The sequence below is a fragment of the Scyliorhinus canicula genome, chromosome 2 (genome assembly GCF_902713615.1).
Source record: "Scyliorhinus canicula chromosome 2, sScyCan1.1, whole genome shotgun sequence".
NCBI lineage: Eukaryota > Metazoa > Chordata > Chondrichthyes > Carcharhiniformes > Scyliorhinidae > Scyliorhinus > Scyliorhinus canicula.
This window is the reverse complement of record NC_052147.1, coordinates 29,201,501-29,220,935: the sequence shown is the minus strand read 5'-3', so window position 1 is coordinate 29,220,935 and position 19,435 is coordinate 29,201,501. Positions and strand designations below refer to the sequence as shown.

The window sequence follows — 19,435 nt, the reverse complement described above, 5'->3', positions numbered from 1 at the left end:
GAGCTGGATAGATTCTTGATTAACAAGGGGGTGAAAGGTTATAGGGGAAGGCAGGAATATGGAGTTGAGGTTAAAGTCAGATCAGCCATTGAATGGTGGAGCAGGCACGAGGGGCCAAGTGGCCTACTCCTGCTCTTAGTTTGCGTTTGTAGGTAATATGACAGCAAAATATTAGGGCAGACAGCTAAAAACCTTGCTTAAAGGAGGAGTAAAGAGGGGAAGTGGCTCAGGGACAGACGGACTACCAAAGGTTGTGAAATTAATATCAGGAACGTACAAGACACCAGAATTAGTGGACTGTAAAGATCTTGGAGGGTTCTAAGCTGAAGGCATTTACACAGACGAGGGGGTATGAGAATTTTTAAATTGTGGCATTGCCACACCAGAAGTCAATGTCGACATCATCTTAAAGTGATATAGTTTTTCTAACCCCCTCCAATAAGAGTCACTTCCCTGTTCCCATCACCCCAACCACATTCACAGAATCTTGTCTCTTTTCCTAACATGCTTTCCAATCAGATTGTATTCCAACCAACAGGGTGCACAGTGATTTTAATATTCAGTGGAACTTTTACATCCCAAAGTTAATAGCATAGATACAGCTTTGCCCAGTCTATAGTTTTTCAAACCTCAAGCAATGCGCCTCACAAAAACATTCAGTGTTGCTCGGCTAATGGATCTGTAGCAAATCTGTGCTACCTCTGTATTGCCGTCTCCAACAGAAAATCTGAGGAAACTACATTATGATTTCAAAGTACGATTGCCCGGTCTTGGATTATGCTGGAAACAAATAAGACAGCAGCCGCACATCCTAATGTTCAATGTAAAAAAATAAACCGAGTGGCAGACACCCTAATATCAAATTTGAAGTGCTCAATAAAACGAGCTGCAAAAATTAAAACATTTTACGGGACTAAAAAGAGCTGGAGGCATTTGACCACGTTAAAGGTACTGGTGGCTGATGGGACCCAAGTTTACAGTATCTTTGTGTCAATTTAAACAACAATGAAGACGTTCAAGTTCCTGATTTCATGGATTCTTACGCAAAGTGTACAGCTTCAGTATTAAAGCAGGATACACACACATGGATCGCTGGCTGTCCATAGCAAATCTCTGGCAGATTTAACAGCTGTCATGAATATTCATTCATCTTTTTTGAGGTTAAAGGGCCCCCTGCTGAAAGATTTCTCAGGACCTGGCGAGCTCTTGCTCAGAACGTCAAACTGTATTTGTTTCCCCTCGGTCATCACAAGGCCTTTTATACGTCTTTCACATTCTGCGCAAGTTTAGGCTATAGCAGGGCACAAATTTACAGTGTGGTTCAAATATAATAGCATTCCACATAGCAAAAACACAGGCACTCTTTACCAAGTTCTGGGTGGTGTGAATAAATCTCTGCCATAATCGTGTTACCCTGTATCAGAATACCTGAATGGTTGATAATGTTCTTCAAGCTAGGTTCTGTGGACTGAAGCTTTTATGTCCCCTCACCACCGCCATTCTCAAAAATTTCGCTAATTAGCATTCATTTTATCGATACAAGGTATTTCAATTCTTTAAGTGTCTGATAAGCTAACACGATCTTCAAAATAAAATCTGAGGAAAACTGGATTATGACTTCAGGTATAATGAATTCCCCACCTTGTATTACGCTGGAGTCAAATGAAACAGCAGCTGCACATCCTAATGTTCAACGTAAAAAAAATAAACCCAGTGACAGACACCCTAATATCTAATTTGAAGTGCTCAATAACGTGAACTGCAAAGATTAAAACAATTTACTGGATTAGAAAGGACCTCGAGGCATTCTTCCACGTTAAAAGTGGTTGATTGGACCCAGGTTTACAGCTTTGTGTAAATTTAAGCAACAATGATGAAGTTCCAAGTTATTTCTGATTTCATAGATTCTTACACAATGCATATAGCTCCAGTATTTAAAGCAGGATAGATAAAGCAACCCACAATCAGGCCGAGCAGTGCACGAAAGCTTCGGTGCTGACCCACTCTATCTCCCATTTTTGAATCCAACCTTGACAATGAGGCACTATATATGTAGGGCTGTGGGGCTAAGACGCAGGTAGGACTAAGAAGGAAGTCCTGCTGAGGGAGTACGAGCAGCTAGGGACCGAGTTAAAAACTGGAACCATATGGCAATCTTTGGGGTGTTGGAGGACCCGGGAGTCCAGGAGGAGAAGGAGGCCGACGTCTTGGCCTTTGCTTCCCTGGTAACCCGGCGACGAATACTGTTGGCATGGAGGGACTCAAGGCCCCCGAAGACCGAAGTATGGCTATCGGACATGGCGAGCTTTCTCGGTCTTTCCGGTTCACCGGAAGGTGGAAGACATTCATTGACTTCTTCACGGAGAATTAATCGTCAGCGGGGGAGTGGGTGGTCTAGGCAGGACCTTGCGAGAATGGAATTGCGGTTTGTACTATGCGTTATTTGCTTTTCGTTTTGTACAGTACTATACAATGTCATTGTTTTATGTGCCAAAAATACCTCACTAAAATTGTTTATTAAAAAAGAAACTGGAAGCATAAAAGTTAATCATCTCTGGATTACTACCCAAGCCACGAGCAAATTCGCACAGGGCAAATGAGATTAGACAGCCGAACGCATGGCTCAAAAGTGTGAGAAATAGGGTTTCAATCCATGGGCAGTGGCACCAGCACTGAGGGAAAACAGGGAGCTGAACCACACTCTCACCAGTATACTAGCAAATCGTACAGCTATAGCCGCAGAGGAGGGCTTTCACGGTAGCACAGTGGTTAGCACTGTTGCTTCACAGCACCAGGGTCCCAGGTTTGATTCCCGCTTGGGTCACAGTCTGTGCGGAGACTGCACGGTCTCCCCATGTCTGCGTGGGTTTCCTCCTGGTGCTCCAGTTTCCTCCCACAAGTCCTGAAAGACGTGCTGTTAGGTGAATTGGACATTCTGAATTCTCCCTCAGAACAGGCGCGTGTGGCAACGGGGGGATTTTCACAGTGCCTACATTGCAGTGTTAATGTAAGCCTACTTGTGACAATAATAAAGATTATAAATTGTTATTATAAACTAAATTGGGTGGGGGATGAGGGTTCAGGTGAGGGGAAATTTGGAAAGTTAAAAGAGAAGGCACAAGGCAATAGTGTAAGGCCGTGATGCCAGGAATGCGGTGACTCGGGGCTTTTCACAGTAACTTCATTGCAGTGTTAATGTAAGACTACTTGAGACAATATAGATCATTATTACTATTGTTAGTAATGGTGACCCGAATGTGACACGAAGGGACAGAGAGTGCAATTGTAAGCGTTTACTAGCAAATAAAATCAGAGTCGGGAAAGATGGTTAAAAAGACAAAATTAATGCTCTTCGAATGCACACTGCAATCGCAGCAAAAGAGGTGAATTGATAGCACAAATAGAAATAAATGAGTGTACAATGATTGCAATTACAAGGATATGATTGCACAGTGACTACGGTTGGGACCTCAATATTCGCAGGTATTTGACATTTCAGAATGACAGGAAGAGAGGAAAAACGCAGGGTGCAGTGGGAGATTAAAATCTTCATATTGATTGGATGAATCAAATTGGCAAAAGTAGCCTGGAAGAGGAGTACATAGAATGTATTTGGGACAGTTTCTTAGGACAATGCGTTCTGGACCCAACCAGGGAACAGGCTATTTTAAACCTGATATGTCTCGAGGCCGAGGCAGGATTAATAACCTCCTAGTAAAGGATTCTCTGGTTAAGAGTGATCATAACATGATAAGTCTGAAAATATAGTTTGAAAGTGAGAAACACAGGTCCGTGACTAGTGTTTTAAACTTAAATAAAAGGTCATTACAAACGGAAGAATACTGAGTTGACTGAAGTGAAATAGAAAAGGATGGCAGAGAAGCAGTTGCAGGCACTTAACAAGATTTTTCATAACTCCTGTGTTTGCGTGGGTTTCGCCCCCACAACCCAAAGATGTGCAGGCTAGGCGGATTGGCCACGCTAAATTGCCCCTTAATGGTAAAAAAAATGAATTGGGTACTCTAAATTTATTTTTAAAAAGATTTTTCATAACTCACAAAGATATATGCCGCTGAGAAAAAAAGACGCTATGAAGAAGAGCAAGCACCATCTGTGGCTAAGAAAGTTAAGTATGGTATAAAATTGAAAGAAAATATGTACAAAGTTGCAAAGATTTGTACGGCCCGAAGATTGGAAAATATTAGAAACCAACAAAGGATGACTAAAGAATCATAAAAAGGGAGACCATACGATGCAGAAGCAGAAGGCGGCCATTTGACCCATTGTGAGGTGTAGTACAAGAGAAAACAAGCAAGAAATATAAAATCAGACGGCATACGCTTCTGCAAGTATACAAAAAAGGAAGAGAGTGGCTAAAGTGCGTGCTGGTCTTTTAGAGGGTTGCACTTGGGAATTAATCATGGGAAACATAGAAATGGTAGAGACTTTCAACAGGCATTTTAATCTGGCTTCACAGCAGAAGATACATAAAGCATTTAAAGAATAGTAGAAAATTAAGAATCAAAAAAGGGAGAGAGGAACTTGAATAATTGCCATCACCAGAGAAAAAGTACGAGGAAAACTGACAAGTCCACTGATCACGATGGTCTGCATTATAGCATCTTAAAAGAAGTGGTTATGAGATAGTGGATGCATTGGCTGGAAACTCCCAAAATTCGCTAGATTCTGGAAAGGCCCCAGTGAATTGGAAAAAAGGAAATGCAACGCTACTATTCAAGAAAAGAGGGATAGAAAACAGGAACCTAAAGGTCAATTAGCCTCACATCTGTCAGGATATTTAGAAAATGATAATACAATCAAGGGTTTTGTGAAAGGGAAATAGTGTTTGAAAATGTATTAGCATTCTTTGAGGATGTAACAAAGCAGGGTGGATAAAGGAGTACCAGTGTGCTTGGATTTCCAAAAGGCATGCTATAAAGTGCCAAATAAAGGTTACTGCACAAGATAAAATTCATGGTGTTGGGCAATGAATACGAATAGAGGATTGGTCAACAAATAGGAAACATTAGTCAGGAATAACGTGGGCAAACTATAACCAGTGGATTGTCACAAGAATCAGTGCTGGGTGTCAATGCCTTTTCAATTACATTACTGTTGAGGGAAGCAGCTATTTGAACATGTATAAATAGCCATGATATGGTGGTGCCGGCGTTGGACTGGGGTGGGCACAGTAAGAAGTCTTATAACTCCAGGTTAAAGTCCAACCGGTTTGTTTCGAATCACTAGCTTTCAGAGCGCGGCCTGATGAAGGAGCTGCGCTCCGAAAGCTAGTGATTCAAAACAAACCGGTTGGACTTTAACCTAGTGTTGTAATGTATAAATAGGGGATAGCTGAGACACTGGGGGTGTGTGAGGAATATTCACACTGAACAAAAGTCAATAAACTCTCTCAGCAAGGATAGTCTGTGCCTTAGTTTTGGCATCACCAACCGGTGTGGATTCTGCTAACACTGGCACCTCGACTTATGATTTATATTAATGACCTAGACAAAGTAACAGACTGTATTGTAACCAAATTTGCTGACAACACAAAGATAGGTAGGAAAGCAAACTGTGAGGAGGGCACAAAGAATTTGTAATGGAATATAGCTAGGTTATGTAAGTTAGTAAAGAGTTGGCAGGACTATAACGAGGGTCCATTTTGGCAGACAAAACAGCATATTATTTAAATGGAGGGACCGGCATAATGATGCTGTACAGAGGGATCTGGATATCCTTGCATATGAAACAAAAAAGGTATGGGGCGGCACAGTGGTTAGCACATCTGCCTCATGGCACTGAGGACCTGGGTTTGATCCCAGCCCCGGGTCACTGCCCATGTGGAGTTTGCACATTCTCCCCATGTCTGCATGGTTCTCACCCCACCCCCCCCCCCCCAAAACCCAAAAAGCTGTGCAGGGTAGATGAATTGGCCACAGTAAAATGCTCCTAATTTGGGAAAAGAATTGGGTCCTCTAATTTTTTTAAGAAACACAAACGGTTAGCATGGTGGGTGGAGTATAAACAGTAGGGAAGTCTCACTACAGTTGTAGAGGGCATTGGTGAGACCACACCTAGAGTACAGTGTTGTTTGGTCACCTTACTTATCAAATGGCAGGAGCAGGTTTGAAGGGCTGAATGCCCCCCCCCCCCCCTCCTGTTTTATGATCTAATGGAAGAGGGGAGATGTTGACCACAACAGGTGAAATGAGAGGCCATTTCGAGATCATTTTGCAGCAACCCAGCCCTCAACCAATACACAGCAAAACAATAAACTGAGCGAAAGAGTCGGCCTCCCCAAGACAATAATAGTCCCCATGCTTGAACGATAATGGAGAACCCTGCGCCTCTAGTCAACAGCATCCTCAAGGTTCCCTGTCAGCAGTAACTTCGTCTCTGCCGGCAGTCCCGGTCAGGGCAAGAGATCCTGGAGCCACTTTCTCCATTCTTAAACTTTCATCAGAAAGTAGCCTCCCCCTTTCAGCACAGTGCATTGGCAATGCTTTGCAAAAAAAAAAAGACCGAGGTGGAGGAAGGGGGGGTGGAAAATAATTTACTTAAAAAGTATTCTGCATTTTTTTTTAAAGTAGCAAAACCCCCAGATTTAATCATCTTGTTCCTGGGGATTAACAGCAGCAGTGATGGTGCCTGCAGCACAGATCAATGCTTATTTATTTCTCACTCTCTTCCCCCTTCCTTGAGCTGGTGGAGCAAGCTTTGCACATGGGCTGCTGCTGCCTCTCTCTCTCTCTGCCTTACATCAGCCCAGTTCCTGAGCCCAGCCACAATCGATTCATCTCCAAAAAGGGGTGTTGGGGGGGGGGGGGGGGGGGGGTGGGGGTGGGTGCTGTTCTCAGCTTTACCTGCATAGGTCCGCGAAGGCCTGGAAATTCAGCTTTTTGATCTTCTTCTCGCTCAGCCAGTACCCGACACGTTTGCCTTTTAACCAAGTCTGCATCTTGAAGACGGGACAAGTGCGGAAATGAAATCTACACCGTGTTGGTTAGCGAACCTGCAAATCAATGGTTAACCTTTTTAAAAAAAATACAGCCCCGGCTGCACTGGGAACATATCTTACGCTTAAATACCGAAGTGCTTGCAATATATATGTAACAATTAAAAGGATTTTTTTTTCTTTAAAAAGGTGGTGGGGTATAAAGTGGGAAAAGACCTCGATCAATGCTGAGTGCCCGGCTCATCACAAATGCCCCCCTCTCTGCCTCGGTATTGGCGCCCGGGGCTTCAGCTCTGCCTCGCCGCTCTTCTAAAGTCGTCCCTCCAATGTAGCGAGTCTGGCTGCGGGTCCCGGACTTGTCACTTTCCCTCCTCTCTCTCCCCCCTCCCCCCGGGCTACTTTCAAACAGAGCCCGGCTCTGGGAGGGAGAGACAGAGAGCCAGAGCCGGCGGCCGCCTCCAGCCCGATTCCCCTCCTCCTCCCGGAATGAAAGCTCTCAGCTCATTGAAATCGCACAGAGCCCGGGCTTGGCGTTATAAATAAATAGCGGCAGCTGCGGCTCGGGGGCGGCAGGGGACGCTCGCGAGTCGTTTCCCCTGTCTCCTCCCCTCCCCGTGCAAAAACACACACACACACCTCTTAAAGCTATCCTGCCCTTCCCCTGGAAAGAAAACATTTCAAACCCACCCCTGATCTATTCGAGTGCACTTTAACACCATTTTCTGCCATGCCACTTTTTTCCCCCCTCAAAAGCCTCAACTGCGCGCTCCTTACCATCCTCCTGCTTTATAAAGGTTGTGCAATCGAAAATCACAATCAACATTTTATGGGGGGGGGGGAGAGTTGTTGTTCGTACAGCTGATGTCCTCCCCGTTTGTTGTGACCCCCCCAGTTGTATTTACAACCCCCCCCCCGCCGTCTTTTGAAAACAAGAATTACCCCTCACGGAAAGTCATGTCCGCTCTCCTGAGAGGATCATTCATTTTAATCGCCGCCTGGGTGAACTTTGGTAGTTTTGAACATGCTTGGAGTGCCTCCCCCCGGGGGCAGCATGATTTTCCTGTGTTTAAACAGGGGCATTCTGTGTCCTCAGTGCGTCCAAAACGCCTCTCAACCATTGATTTACTTCTGAGGTAAGCATTGTATTCAAAAAAGTATTTGTCCCCGGTCATATTTATTCACGAGGGAGGGTGTCATCATGCTCGCCAATTGTAGATCACATTGGAACAAACAAACCTCATGTACCAAAGTTCGCTACGTGCCATGCATTCATTGATGTGCACCCACAGCTGCCATCTCCAAAGACAATAAAAAGACTGAACATGCCGAACCGGCCCAACAATATTTGTGGAGATAATAGCCAGCTAAACATTTCATCTGGCAGCAGGGTTTGGAGAAGGGAGTCCACCCAAAACATGAACTTAGCTGCCAGGTGCACGGACTGGGCCCACAAATGAGTTGCCCTCTGCTGTAGCGGTTGAAGAAAGCAATAGAGCAGTCGAGGCTCAAGGTGACCCAGGCTTGGGCAAGAGATTTGAGTGGCAGGGTGTAATGGGGAGTGTTTGTTGGGGGGAGGGCAGATTATGTCATATTTCTTCACCTATTGACACCTGATATGGTTAAAACAATTCTCCTGGTGTCACGCGTTATGAAGCTACTTCGATCTTTATACTTCAGATCAACCTCAGGAACATGTACCTTGTATCTTTGCCTTTCACCACAAATTTCTGACATTGAAATTATGGACTCCCTACAAAAGAACATAAGAACAAGGAGCAGGAGTAGGCCATCTGGCCCTTCAAGCCTGTTCCGCCATTCAATGAGATCATGGCTGATCTTTTGTGGACTCAGCTCCACATTCCCGCCCAAACACCATAACCTTTATTATTCAAAAAACTATCAATCTTTCTCTTGAAAACATTTAATGAAGGAGCCTCAACTGCTTCACTGGGCAGGGAATTCCATAGATTCATAACCCTTTTGGTGAAGAAGTTCCTCCTAAACTCAGTCCTAAATTTATTTCCCCTTATTTTGAGGCTATGTCCCCTAGTTCTGCTTTCACCCACCAGTGGAAACAACCTGCCCACATCTATCCTGCCTATTCCCTTCATAATTTTATATGTTTCTATACGATCCCCCCACATCCTTCTAAATTCCAACGAGTACAGTCCCAGTCTACTCAACCTCTCCTCATAATCTAACACCTTCAACTCTGGGATTAAACAAGTGAATCGCCTCTGCACCCTCCAGCGCCAGTATGTCCTTTCTCAGGTAAGGAAATCAAAACTGAACACAATACTCCAGGTGTGGCCTCACTAACACCTTATACAGTTGCAGCATAACCTCCCTAATCTTAAACTCCATCCCTCTACAGTGCAGATGGAGGCTATTCGGCCCATCAAGTCTACACCGACCCTTTGAATGAGAACCCTACCCAGGCCCCCACCCTATCCCCCTGCAACCCCACTTAACCATACATCCCTGGACACTAAGGAACAATTTAGCATGGCCAGTCCACCTAACCTGCACATCTTTGGACAGTGGGAGGAAACCCACGCAGACACGGGGAGAACATACAAATTCCACACAATCACACACAAAGGCCTGAATTGAACTCAGGTCCCTGGCGCTGTGAGGCAGCAGTGCTAACCATGTTGGGCCGGTTTCGCTCATTTAGCTAGTCAGCTGGTTTATGATGTGGAGAAAGGCCAGCAGCGCGGGTTTAATTCCCATCCCAGAAGAGGATATTCATGAAGGCCCCTCCTTCTCAACCTCGCCCCTAGCCTGAGGTGTGATGATCCTCAGGTTTCATCATCACCAGTCAGCTCTCCCTCTCAAAGGGGAAAGCAACCTATGGCCATCGGGGACTATGGTGAGTTTACTTTACCTGCCACCATGCTGTCCCTACATTGTGTGCTCCAACATTAACATAATAATTAATTGAGGACAGCCGTGTGAGTACATAAATTGCACTCCTGAGATAGACACCTCCAATGCATGTATAATATTTTTGTAACAGTTTCAAGTAACATTCATGCTACATAAGTGACAGGAAATGATTGTCTCCAACAAGAGAGAATCTAACCATCGCCCTTTGGCATTCAACACTGAATCCCCCATACTCAACACCCATGGACCAGAAAATTAACTGGGCTATCCATATAAATACTGTGGCTACAAGAGCAGGTCAGAGGCTGGGAATCCTACGGTGAGTAATCCAAAGCCTCTCTATCATCTACAAGGCACATGTCAGGAATGTGATGGAATTGTCTCGCCTTGCCTGGGTGAGTGCAGCTGCAACAACACTCGAGAAACATCCAGGACAAAGCAGCCCACTTGATTGGCACCCCATCAAAAACATTCACTCCCTGCACCACTGACACACGGTGGCAGCAGCGTGTGCCACAAGATGCGCTGCAAGAACTGACCAAGGCTCCTTAGATAGCATCTTCCAAACCCATGGCCACCATCATCTAGAAAGACATGAGCCGCAGATACATGGGAATACCACCACCCGGAAGTTCCCCTCCAAGTCATTCACCGTCCTGACTTGGAAATATTCCATCATTCCTTAATTGTCACGGGGTCAAAGTCTGGGAACTCCCTTCCGAACAGCACTGTGGGTGTATCTACACCATATGGACTGCAATGGTTCAAGAAGGCAACTCACTACTACGTTCTCAAGGACAATTAGGGATGGGCAATAAATGGCTGGTCTAGCCAGCAACACCAACATCCCACAAATGAATTTTAAAAAAGAATAATTTCAAAAGGTTGGTACTTTCATTCTTACCCGTGGAGGAGGGAGAATAATTTACTGAGGATTATAAATCAGATTACAGAGGCATCCTCTCCTATTTTACATGAACTATTGTGCTCATCAAAGGACATCAGTGTAATTTTTCTAGTTTTGGCATTCAATCTCAACACAAAATACTTCCAGTTCAGATGTGGTATAATCTGCATGCAGAGGTAAACGTGGTCTATACTGCTCCAGTAACATGCTTTAACCTCAATTACAGAACAGCACACACTAGTTAAGAATCATATAATTTGCAGCCCAGAGATAGCCACTCAATTTATCACATTTATTTAACTTGAGCTAACACCATATTAACTGAGTTTGAACTTTGGCATTTCTGTTTAAGTTATCTTTATGGTTTCTTTGAATCAAACTGTTAAATTGTGCTAAATTACATGTAATTATGTGTCATGAACCAAATCAAATAAAAACTAAACACGGTTCTCCAAGTATAGCTATTTCATACAAGTGTCATTATTTCAGTGATTTAAGAAAAGGTTTAGCACAGGCAGATTGAAAAAGATGATTGCAGGACATAGCAGTAACAGAACAATGGACGGCCTTCCGGGAATAGATAATTCCGGTATGGACTAATCATGTTCCTTTGAAGGGCATCTTAAATTAATGCACTGGGCTGACAAAAGATGACAGATTAAAATGAAACAGAAAAAGGTGACTTATGACAAATATCAGGAGCAAGATTCAGTTAATATCCAGGAAGATTGCGCAAATTAGAGGAGAGAATTGAAAAAGTTAATTTTGGAGGCAGAGAGATTATGAGAAAAGGATAGCAGGCAACATTAAAATGGACCCTAAAACATTTGTAAAGCACAAATACTTAGCAAGGGAAAAAGTTGGGCCCATTAAGGACTCAAAGGGTAATTTCCACCGAAACACAGGGTTCATAGCTAAATTATTTAGTTAATGTAGGCCCCGCCTTGTCAACCTTGCCCCTCATCTGAGGTGTGGTGATCCTCAGGTTAAATCACCACCAGTCAGCTCTCCCCCTCAAAGGGGAACCAGCCCATGATCATCTGGGACCATGATGACTTTACTGTACTTTGATTAATTTGACACCTTGCATCTTCACAAAGGAAGTGGATGATGTAGAGGTGACACTAAAAGACGAGAGGGAACACATGGACAAGATAATAATAGATAGAGAAAATATACTGAAAAGATTAGCATTATAATAATAATCTTTATTGTCACAAGTACGCTTACATTAACACTGCAATGAAGGTACCGTGAAAAGCCGCACTCCGGCAACTGTTCGGGTACACAGAGTGAGAATTCAGAATGTCCAAATTACCTACAGCGCATCTTTTGGGACTTGTGGGAGGAAACTGGAGCACCCGGAGGAAACCCTCACGGACATGGGGAGAACGTGCAAACTCCGCACAGCCAGTGACCCAAGCCGGGAATCGAACCTGCGCTGTGAAGCAACGGTGATAACCAATGTGCTACCGTGCCATCTGGTCATTACTCAAAGTTAGTAAGTCACCTGTGTCACGAAGCAGGCTGATGTTATCTGTAAGGGTCTCTCCACGTGGAACATCAGTTTGTGGGGTGTATAGTTTTGTTTTGATGTGAGAAGACAAATGAAACCCCAGTGAGAATGAATAGCCCAGTCATCGTGTAACAATTATTAAAGACTACTTATTCAAGTAAAGGAAAGACAAATACACACAAACAAGACTACTTTACTCTCACGTAATTAAGATGCATTAATTACTTAACACACAGTATATATAGAATGTACCGCTTGTTACAAAATATATCTATGATACTTGAACTCTGTAAGACTTCCCCTGTTCCCCAACAACATCCAAATTGAATAACCAGCTGTAGTTACCACGCAATACAGGGATAGAACATAGAACATAGAACAGTACAGCACAGAACAGGCCCTTCGGCCCTCAATGTTGTGCCGAGCCATGATCACCCTACTCAAACTCACGTATCCACCCTATACCCATAACCCAACAACCGCCCCCTTAACCTTACTTTTATTAGGACACTACGGGCAATTTAACATGGCCAATCCACCTAACTCAAATCTGTTACTCAAATCTGGCAACCGTTTTTTTCCTGGTCCAGCAAAAAGATTTTAAAACTGCTGTTGCAAAGCTTTTCTGCACTGCCTTGGCTCTAAGACTTAGAAACGTGTTTTTTTTTTTTTTTTTTTTTTAAATTTAGATTACCCAATTATTTTTTCCAATTAAGGGGCAATTTAGTGTGGCCAATCCACCTACTCTGCACATTTTTGGGTTGTGGGGGTGAAACCCACGCAGACACGGGGAGAATGTGCAAACTCCACACGGACAGTGACCCAGAGCCGGGATCGAACCTGGGACCTCAGCGCCGTGAGGCGGTTGTGCTAACCACTAGGCCACCGTGCTGCCCCTTAGAAACGTGTTTGCTGTAAATTTGACCATTAGGCTTAGTGGCTGGAAACTGGTCTGTCCACTTTCCGAGACTGCTAGATGATAACTGCCTCCCTAGCTTCTCAGGTTCTGGTCAATTATACCTTTGTTGTTCTTTGATTATGTTTTTTGTGTATTCGGATGTCTGCTCCTATCCACCTCCTTGACTATACATTAACTTATGTATACTTTATGGACCTTCCCAATCGTCTATACGCTGTTTCTCTTCTATAAGCCATCCGCACTTGATTAGTATCTAAACTGCCGCTCTAAAACCATTACCAGAAGAGACACATACCAATTGTGACCCTTTGAATACTATCTACTGCTATCTCCAGGTGGATTTATGGCACCTGGTTTCAAAGGAATGCAGTCTAGGCTGCTGAAAGAAGCAAAGTTAGAAATAGCAGAGTCTTTGTTCACAATCTTTCAATCTTCATTGGATACAGGAGTAATGCCGAAGAAGCAAATGGTTGCGAGTACTCTAACTCAAGAAAAGAGAGAGAGAAACCAGAATGCCAATGGCCAGTCAGCTTGACTTCAGTGATGGGAACCTATTGGAAACCATTAACAGGGGCAAAATAAACTTCTACTTTGAAAGGCATGGGTTGAGGCTAGCCAGCATCGATTTCTCTGTCTAACTTGATTGAATGCTTGGATGAGGTACCAGAGAAGTTTGATCAAGGTGGTGCAGGGAATGCTGTGTATATGGATGTCCAAAGAGATTTTTAAAAACTTAATTTATAGGATGTGGACGTCGCTGGTTCGGTCAGCATTTATTCCTCATCCCGAGCTGCTCTTCAGAAAGTGGTGGTGAGTTGCCTTCTTGAGCCGCAGCAGTCCCTGAGGTGTGGGTACACCCACAGTGCTGTTAGGGAGGGTATTCCAAGATTTTGCCCCAACGACAGTGAAGAAACGGCGATATATTTCCAAGTCAGTGTTGGTGAGTGACTTGGAGGGGAACCTCAAGGTGGTGGGGTTCCCAGGTATCTGCTGCTCTTCTCCTTCTAGATGGTAGCGGTCGTGGGTTTGGAAGGTGCTGCCTAAGGAACCTTGGCGAGTTACTGCAGTGCATCTTGTTGACGGTACACACGGCTGCCACTGTTCAGCGGTGGTGGAGGGTTTGAATGTTTATGGAAGGGGGAGCAATCAAGCGGGGCTGCTTTGTCCTGGATGGTGTCGAGCTTCTTGAGTGTCATTGAAGCTGCACTCATCCAGGCAAGTGGAGAGTATTCCATTACACTCCTGACTTGTGCCTTGTAGATGGCGGACAGGCTGTGGGGAGTGTCAGGGAGTGAGTTACTCGCGGTAGGATTCCTAGTCTTTGACTTCCCTAAGTATCACAGAAGATAATAGGTAGCTGGAAGTCCATGAAATAAAGGGGAAAGTGGCAGTATGGATGCAAACCCGGCTGGATCAGTGACAGGTGAGTGGGCGTGTCAGACTGAGGTTTGGTCTGTATGGTGTTACCCAAGCGCCAGTTTTAGTTAATTATTCTTTTCATTTTTTTTGTAATAAATGGCCTAGACTCGGGGGTTAGGGAGCAGCAGCATTATAAATGTGCAGCTCCTGTAAGACTTGTGAAAGTCGGCAGGTGAGGATGGTTGCAGCAACGTGGCCTCTCAATATTTTACAATGTGCAAGTTAAATGTATCTTTTTTTTTAAATCAGCAGCTTGCGCCCAAAGCACTCACACTGCTCACTGGGTCCTCCATCCCGTCACTGCGTTCATACCAAGCCCCTCTGCCCTCAATTTTGTATTCGCCGCCGAGTATTGAGGGAAAATCTAAAGTGAAGCCGTGCAGTCAAAGTAATTACTCTGGGGGACGCGCCCTATTCCCATTCAGAAGTCCAGTCACGCTTTCTCAGAGCGTTTCTTGCCACCAGGTGGGCGGTTGAGAGTGCTTGCAAAAGGAAAACCCACAACCGATCAGGAAATACAGCAAAATACAACAATATCTGACATCAAAACAGGAAACTGCTAGAACAAAATACTCAGCAGGTCTGGCAGCGTGGGTGGAGCCGGAGTCCACTGTGACCCTGCTTCAGAGATTCACGTTTAAAATGTGCCGTCGGCAGGGTTTGTAGGGGGTCCAGTCCCCACTTCAACCACACGGGGTGTTATCGCGCAGGACTCACTTATTCCAACACAAACAGGGATCACTCGGTCTGAGCTGTTTGTTTTGGTGCTGAATAGAAACTAACCACACGGCCGGATTACACAGAATGGGTTGGACGGCACATACAAAACAGGTCAGATGGCCACTCAGCACACACTTCATCTCACGCTGCAATAATAATTTTCTAAAGTTTACGATTTGCAGTCTATGCCTAGACATTCCCGCTTTAAACTGAAGTGTGGGCATTTGCGTTTCCTCAAGCGATGAGCGGCTTTAAAAGAAACATTCTGGACAATTATGCGCCAAGGATTTATATACTTGTTATTCTAGTTATCTGCGAAAAATATCGGTTTGCATTTGAACTCGGTGATTGAGAACCTTGCCACGATAGATCTCTCGGGGAGGTGTCATTTTGGTGATAACTGGGGGTTGCCAGCTTGGTACCACCCAGGGAAATGCCAGCTTGGTGGCATCTTGGTGCCACCCAGGGGAATGCCAGCTTGGTGCCACCCAGGGAAATGCCAGCTTGGTGGCATCTTGGTGCCACCCAGGGGAATGCCAGCTTGGTGCCACCCAGGGGAATGCAAGCTTGGTGACACCCAGGGGAACACCAGCTTGGTGACACCCAGGGGATTGCCGGCTTGGTACCACCCAGGGGAATGCCAGCTTGGTGACAGTTTGGTGCCACCCTGGGGAATGCCAGCTTGGTGACAGCTTGGTGCCACCCAGGGGAATGCCGGCTTGGTACCACCCAGGGAAGTGACAGCTTTGTGACAGTTTGGTGCCACCCAGGGGATTGTCACTTGGTGGCACCCAGGGGAATGCCAGCTTGGTGGCAGCTTGGTGCCACCCTGGGGAATGCCAGCTTGGTACCACCAGGGGAATGCCAGCTTGGTGACAGCTTGGTGCCACCCTGAGGAATGGCAGCTTGGTGACAGCTTGGTGCCACCCAGGGGAATGCCAGCTTGGTGACAGCTTGGTGCCACCCTGAGGAATGCCAGCTTGGTGACAGCTTGGTGCCATCCATGGGAATGCCAGCTTGGTGCCATCCACGGGAATGCCAGCTTGGTGACAGCATGGTGCCACCCTGAGGAATGCCAGCTTGGTGACAGCTTGGTGCCATCCATGGGAATGCCAGCTTGGTGCCATCCACGGGAATGCCAGCTTGGTGACAGCATGGTGCCACCCTGGGGAATGCCAGCTTGGTACCACCCAGGGAAGTGACAGCTTGGTGACAACTTGGTGCCACCCTGGGGAATGCCAGCTTGGTGACAGCACGGTGCCACCCTGGGGAATGCCAGCTTGGTACCACCCAGGGGAATGACAGCTTGGTGCCACCCAGGGGAATGCCAGCTTGGTGCCACCCAGGGGATTGCCACTTGGTGCCACCCAGGGAAATGCTTCCAGAAGGAAAGCTAACTTCTAGCTCCCGGCATAAAAGTATTGGGCGATATTCCGAGCTCCCATCCTCTGAAGAATAACTACAAAGAGCATTTGTAATCTTTGCAGAAAAGCCATTTGGATTACCTCGAACAGTAAGCGTCAACTCCCCTTTTAATAAACTGAACATTTCACAATATTAATAATCAAATTCGACCTCTTTATTGGGTATTTCTATTCACCTTGTTGAATTTCCTTATAATCCAGTGATCCTGGTAGTAGGTGAGAGGTGTTCCCATCCCATCATCAAAACTGTTTACTCCCTCCATCTCAGCCACCCCCCCTCTCACCTGCTATCCGCTCATTCCCCATGTTAGGGAAACTATTCAGATCTTGGACCAAGAGACCTCCAGACTCGAAACGTTAGCTCCTTCCTGTCTCCACAGGCCCCAAGGTAGCATAGTGGTTAGCATAATTGCCTCACAGCTTCAGGGTCCCAGGTTCGATTCCCAGCTTGGGTCACTATATGTGTGGAGTGTGCACGTTCTCCCCGTGTGTGCATGGGTTTCCTCCGGGCACTCCGGTTTCCTCCCACAGTCCAAAGATGTGCAGGTTAGGTGGATTGGCCATGCTAAATTGCCCTTAGTGTCCAAAATTGCCCTTAGAGTAGGGTGGGGTTACTAGGATAAGGTGGAGGTGTAGGCTTGGGTAGGGTGCTCTTTCCAAGAGCTGGTGCAGACTCGATGGGCCAAATGGCCTCCTTCTGCACTGTAAATTCTATGAATTCCACTAAGGCTGTCAGACCTGCTGAGATTGTCCAACATTCTCTGTTTTTGTTTCAAATTCCAGCATCCACGGTAATCTGCTTTTAATCACCTTTTTTTAAATCTCCACACTCGACTATCCAACACGTTTCTTGCCAATTCCATTAGCTTCACACCAGGCAAACTCCAATGTATTCAAAGCTCCCCATTGCTGACATTCTGCTCCCCCAACCCGACCACTCCCCGCCCTTGGTACCTATTGCCCATCCCTAGTTGCCCAAAGTGCATACAACTGCTTATCTCACTGAGTTACTTCACAAAGCAAATAAAGAGTCAACCATATCGGAATGGCACTGGAGTCACCTTTCGGTCAGACCAGGTAAGGACAGCAGACTTCTTTCTCTGGGTTTGCAATAATGATCTAATAGCTTTGCTTGACAGATAACATAGTTTCAAATCATTAAATTGCCAAAGTGGGATTTGCACTCACATTCTGCAGATTATTAATCCAGTCTACTTACCTAGCCCATTATCACGCATGTGATGTTCCGTTACCCCTGGGTTCTGCGGCTATCTATTGACTTCAATTGCGTTGATTTCACACCCCTCCAATGCCTCGCTTCATCCGTCCTCTACATCCATCTTCAACTCTATTTCCCAGTCCATGCACCTCAACCCTTTGACTCTCTTTTTCAGTACACCTTCCCTTTGCATGCTTATCCATTATTAGCGGACCTCATATTCAGCCACCACTGCCATATTCTCCTTCCGACTCCATTCTCACCTTTAGATAAAGGTAAGTAAATTCACCATAGGTCCAGATGACCATAGGCTGCTTTCCCCTTTGAGGGAGAGAACTGGCTGGTGGTGATTTAACTTGAGGATCATCGCACCTCAGGCTGGGGTAAAGTTCAGAAGGCGGGGGCTTTGTGAATACCCTCAGCCGATTCAGGAAGTGAACCCGTGCTGCTGGCCTCGCTCTGCATCACAAACTATCTGTCTAGCCAAGTGAGCTAAACCAGCCCCTCACCTTTAATATTCTCCTGAAATCCTATCTTAATCATGGTATTCATGGTCACCTTAGTCTCTGTGAACCACCTTGGAACATGAAGAATGAGTTTGATGTATGCATGTCATTGTTTGACGTTATGAGGGGCATAGACAGAGTGGATAGCCAGAGACTTTTTCAAAGGGTAGAGGGATCAATTACTATGGTGCATAGGTTTAAGGTGCGAGGGACAAGGTTTAGATGAGATGTACGTAGCAAGTTTTTTTACACAGAGGGTAGTGGGTACCTGGAACTCGCTGCCAGAGGAGGTGGTGGAAGCAGGGACGATAGTGACATTTAAGAGTCATCTTGACAAATACATCAATAGGATAGGAATAGAGGGATATGGAACCCGGAAGTATAGAGATTTTAGTTTTGATGGGCAGCATGGTCGGCGCAGGCTCGGTGGGCCGAAGGGCCTGTTCCTGTGCTGTACTTTTCTTTGTTCTTTGTTAGCACCCAGCACACATTAAAATGGCACAAGGCCACCCAGTTTCTAACAATAAGATAAAAGCAAACTAAAGCAGACAATGGAATCTGAAAGGAAAACAAAAAATACTGGACAATCTCAGCAGGTCCGTCAGCAGCCGTGGAGAGAGAAGGGAACAAAGAGTCATCCAGATTCGAAACGTTAGTCCAGAGGTTCCTCAATCCGTAAGGCTCAGCTGACTGTCCTACCCTGAAAGTGCTGGTTGCTGGTGGAGTGTGACTTCACAGGTACCAACAGAAGCACAGCCAGTACCCATCCATTATGTATGAATCTAAAGTGGCAGCAGGTCATATGGAGGGGGGAACAAAGTGCAACAAAACCAACTTTGTTATAGAATCCATAAAATCCATCTTCTGCATGCATACACTTACTGACAGGCATCACTGCTTTTTCTCCCTTACTCACCCATAGGCACTGACACCAATCTTTGCACCACATCTTTTGCCCCAG

The 19,435-nt window shown here is 45.4% G+C and overlaps 1 protein-coding gene across 2 annotated transcripts in view; it reads right to left on the bottom strand.

The window, feature by feature from the left end:
• LOC119951775 (inositol-tetrakisphosphate 1-kinase-like) overlaps window positions 1-7,489 on the bottom strand; it is a 243,560-nt gene extending 236,071 nt beyond the window's left edge. The window contains exons 1-2 of one of the 2 annotated variants that reach the window (XM_038775133.1): window positions 7,172-7,489; window positions 6,864-7,012 (exon numbers count right to left, since the gene is read on the bottom strand). In XM_038775133.1, coding sequence (XP_038631061.1) covers window positions 6,864-6,958 — 95 coding nt within the window. In that variant the 5' untranslated portion in view covers window positions 6,959-7,012; window positions 7,172-7,489. Of the gene's footprint in view, window positions 1-6,863; window positions 7,013-7,171 lie in introns of those variants that run through there. The other variant, XM_038775140.1, reaches the window with a different exon arrangement.
• Between the last annotated feature and the right edge of the window lie 11,946 nt (window positions 7,490-19,435).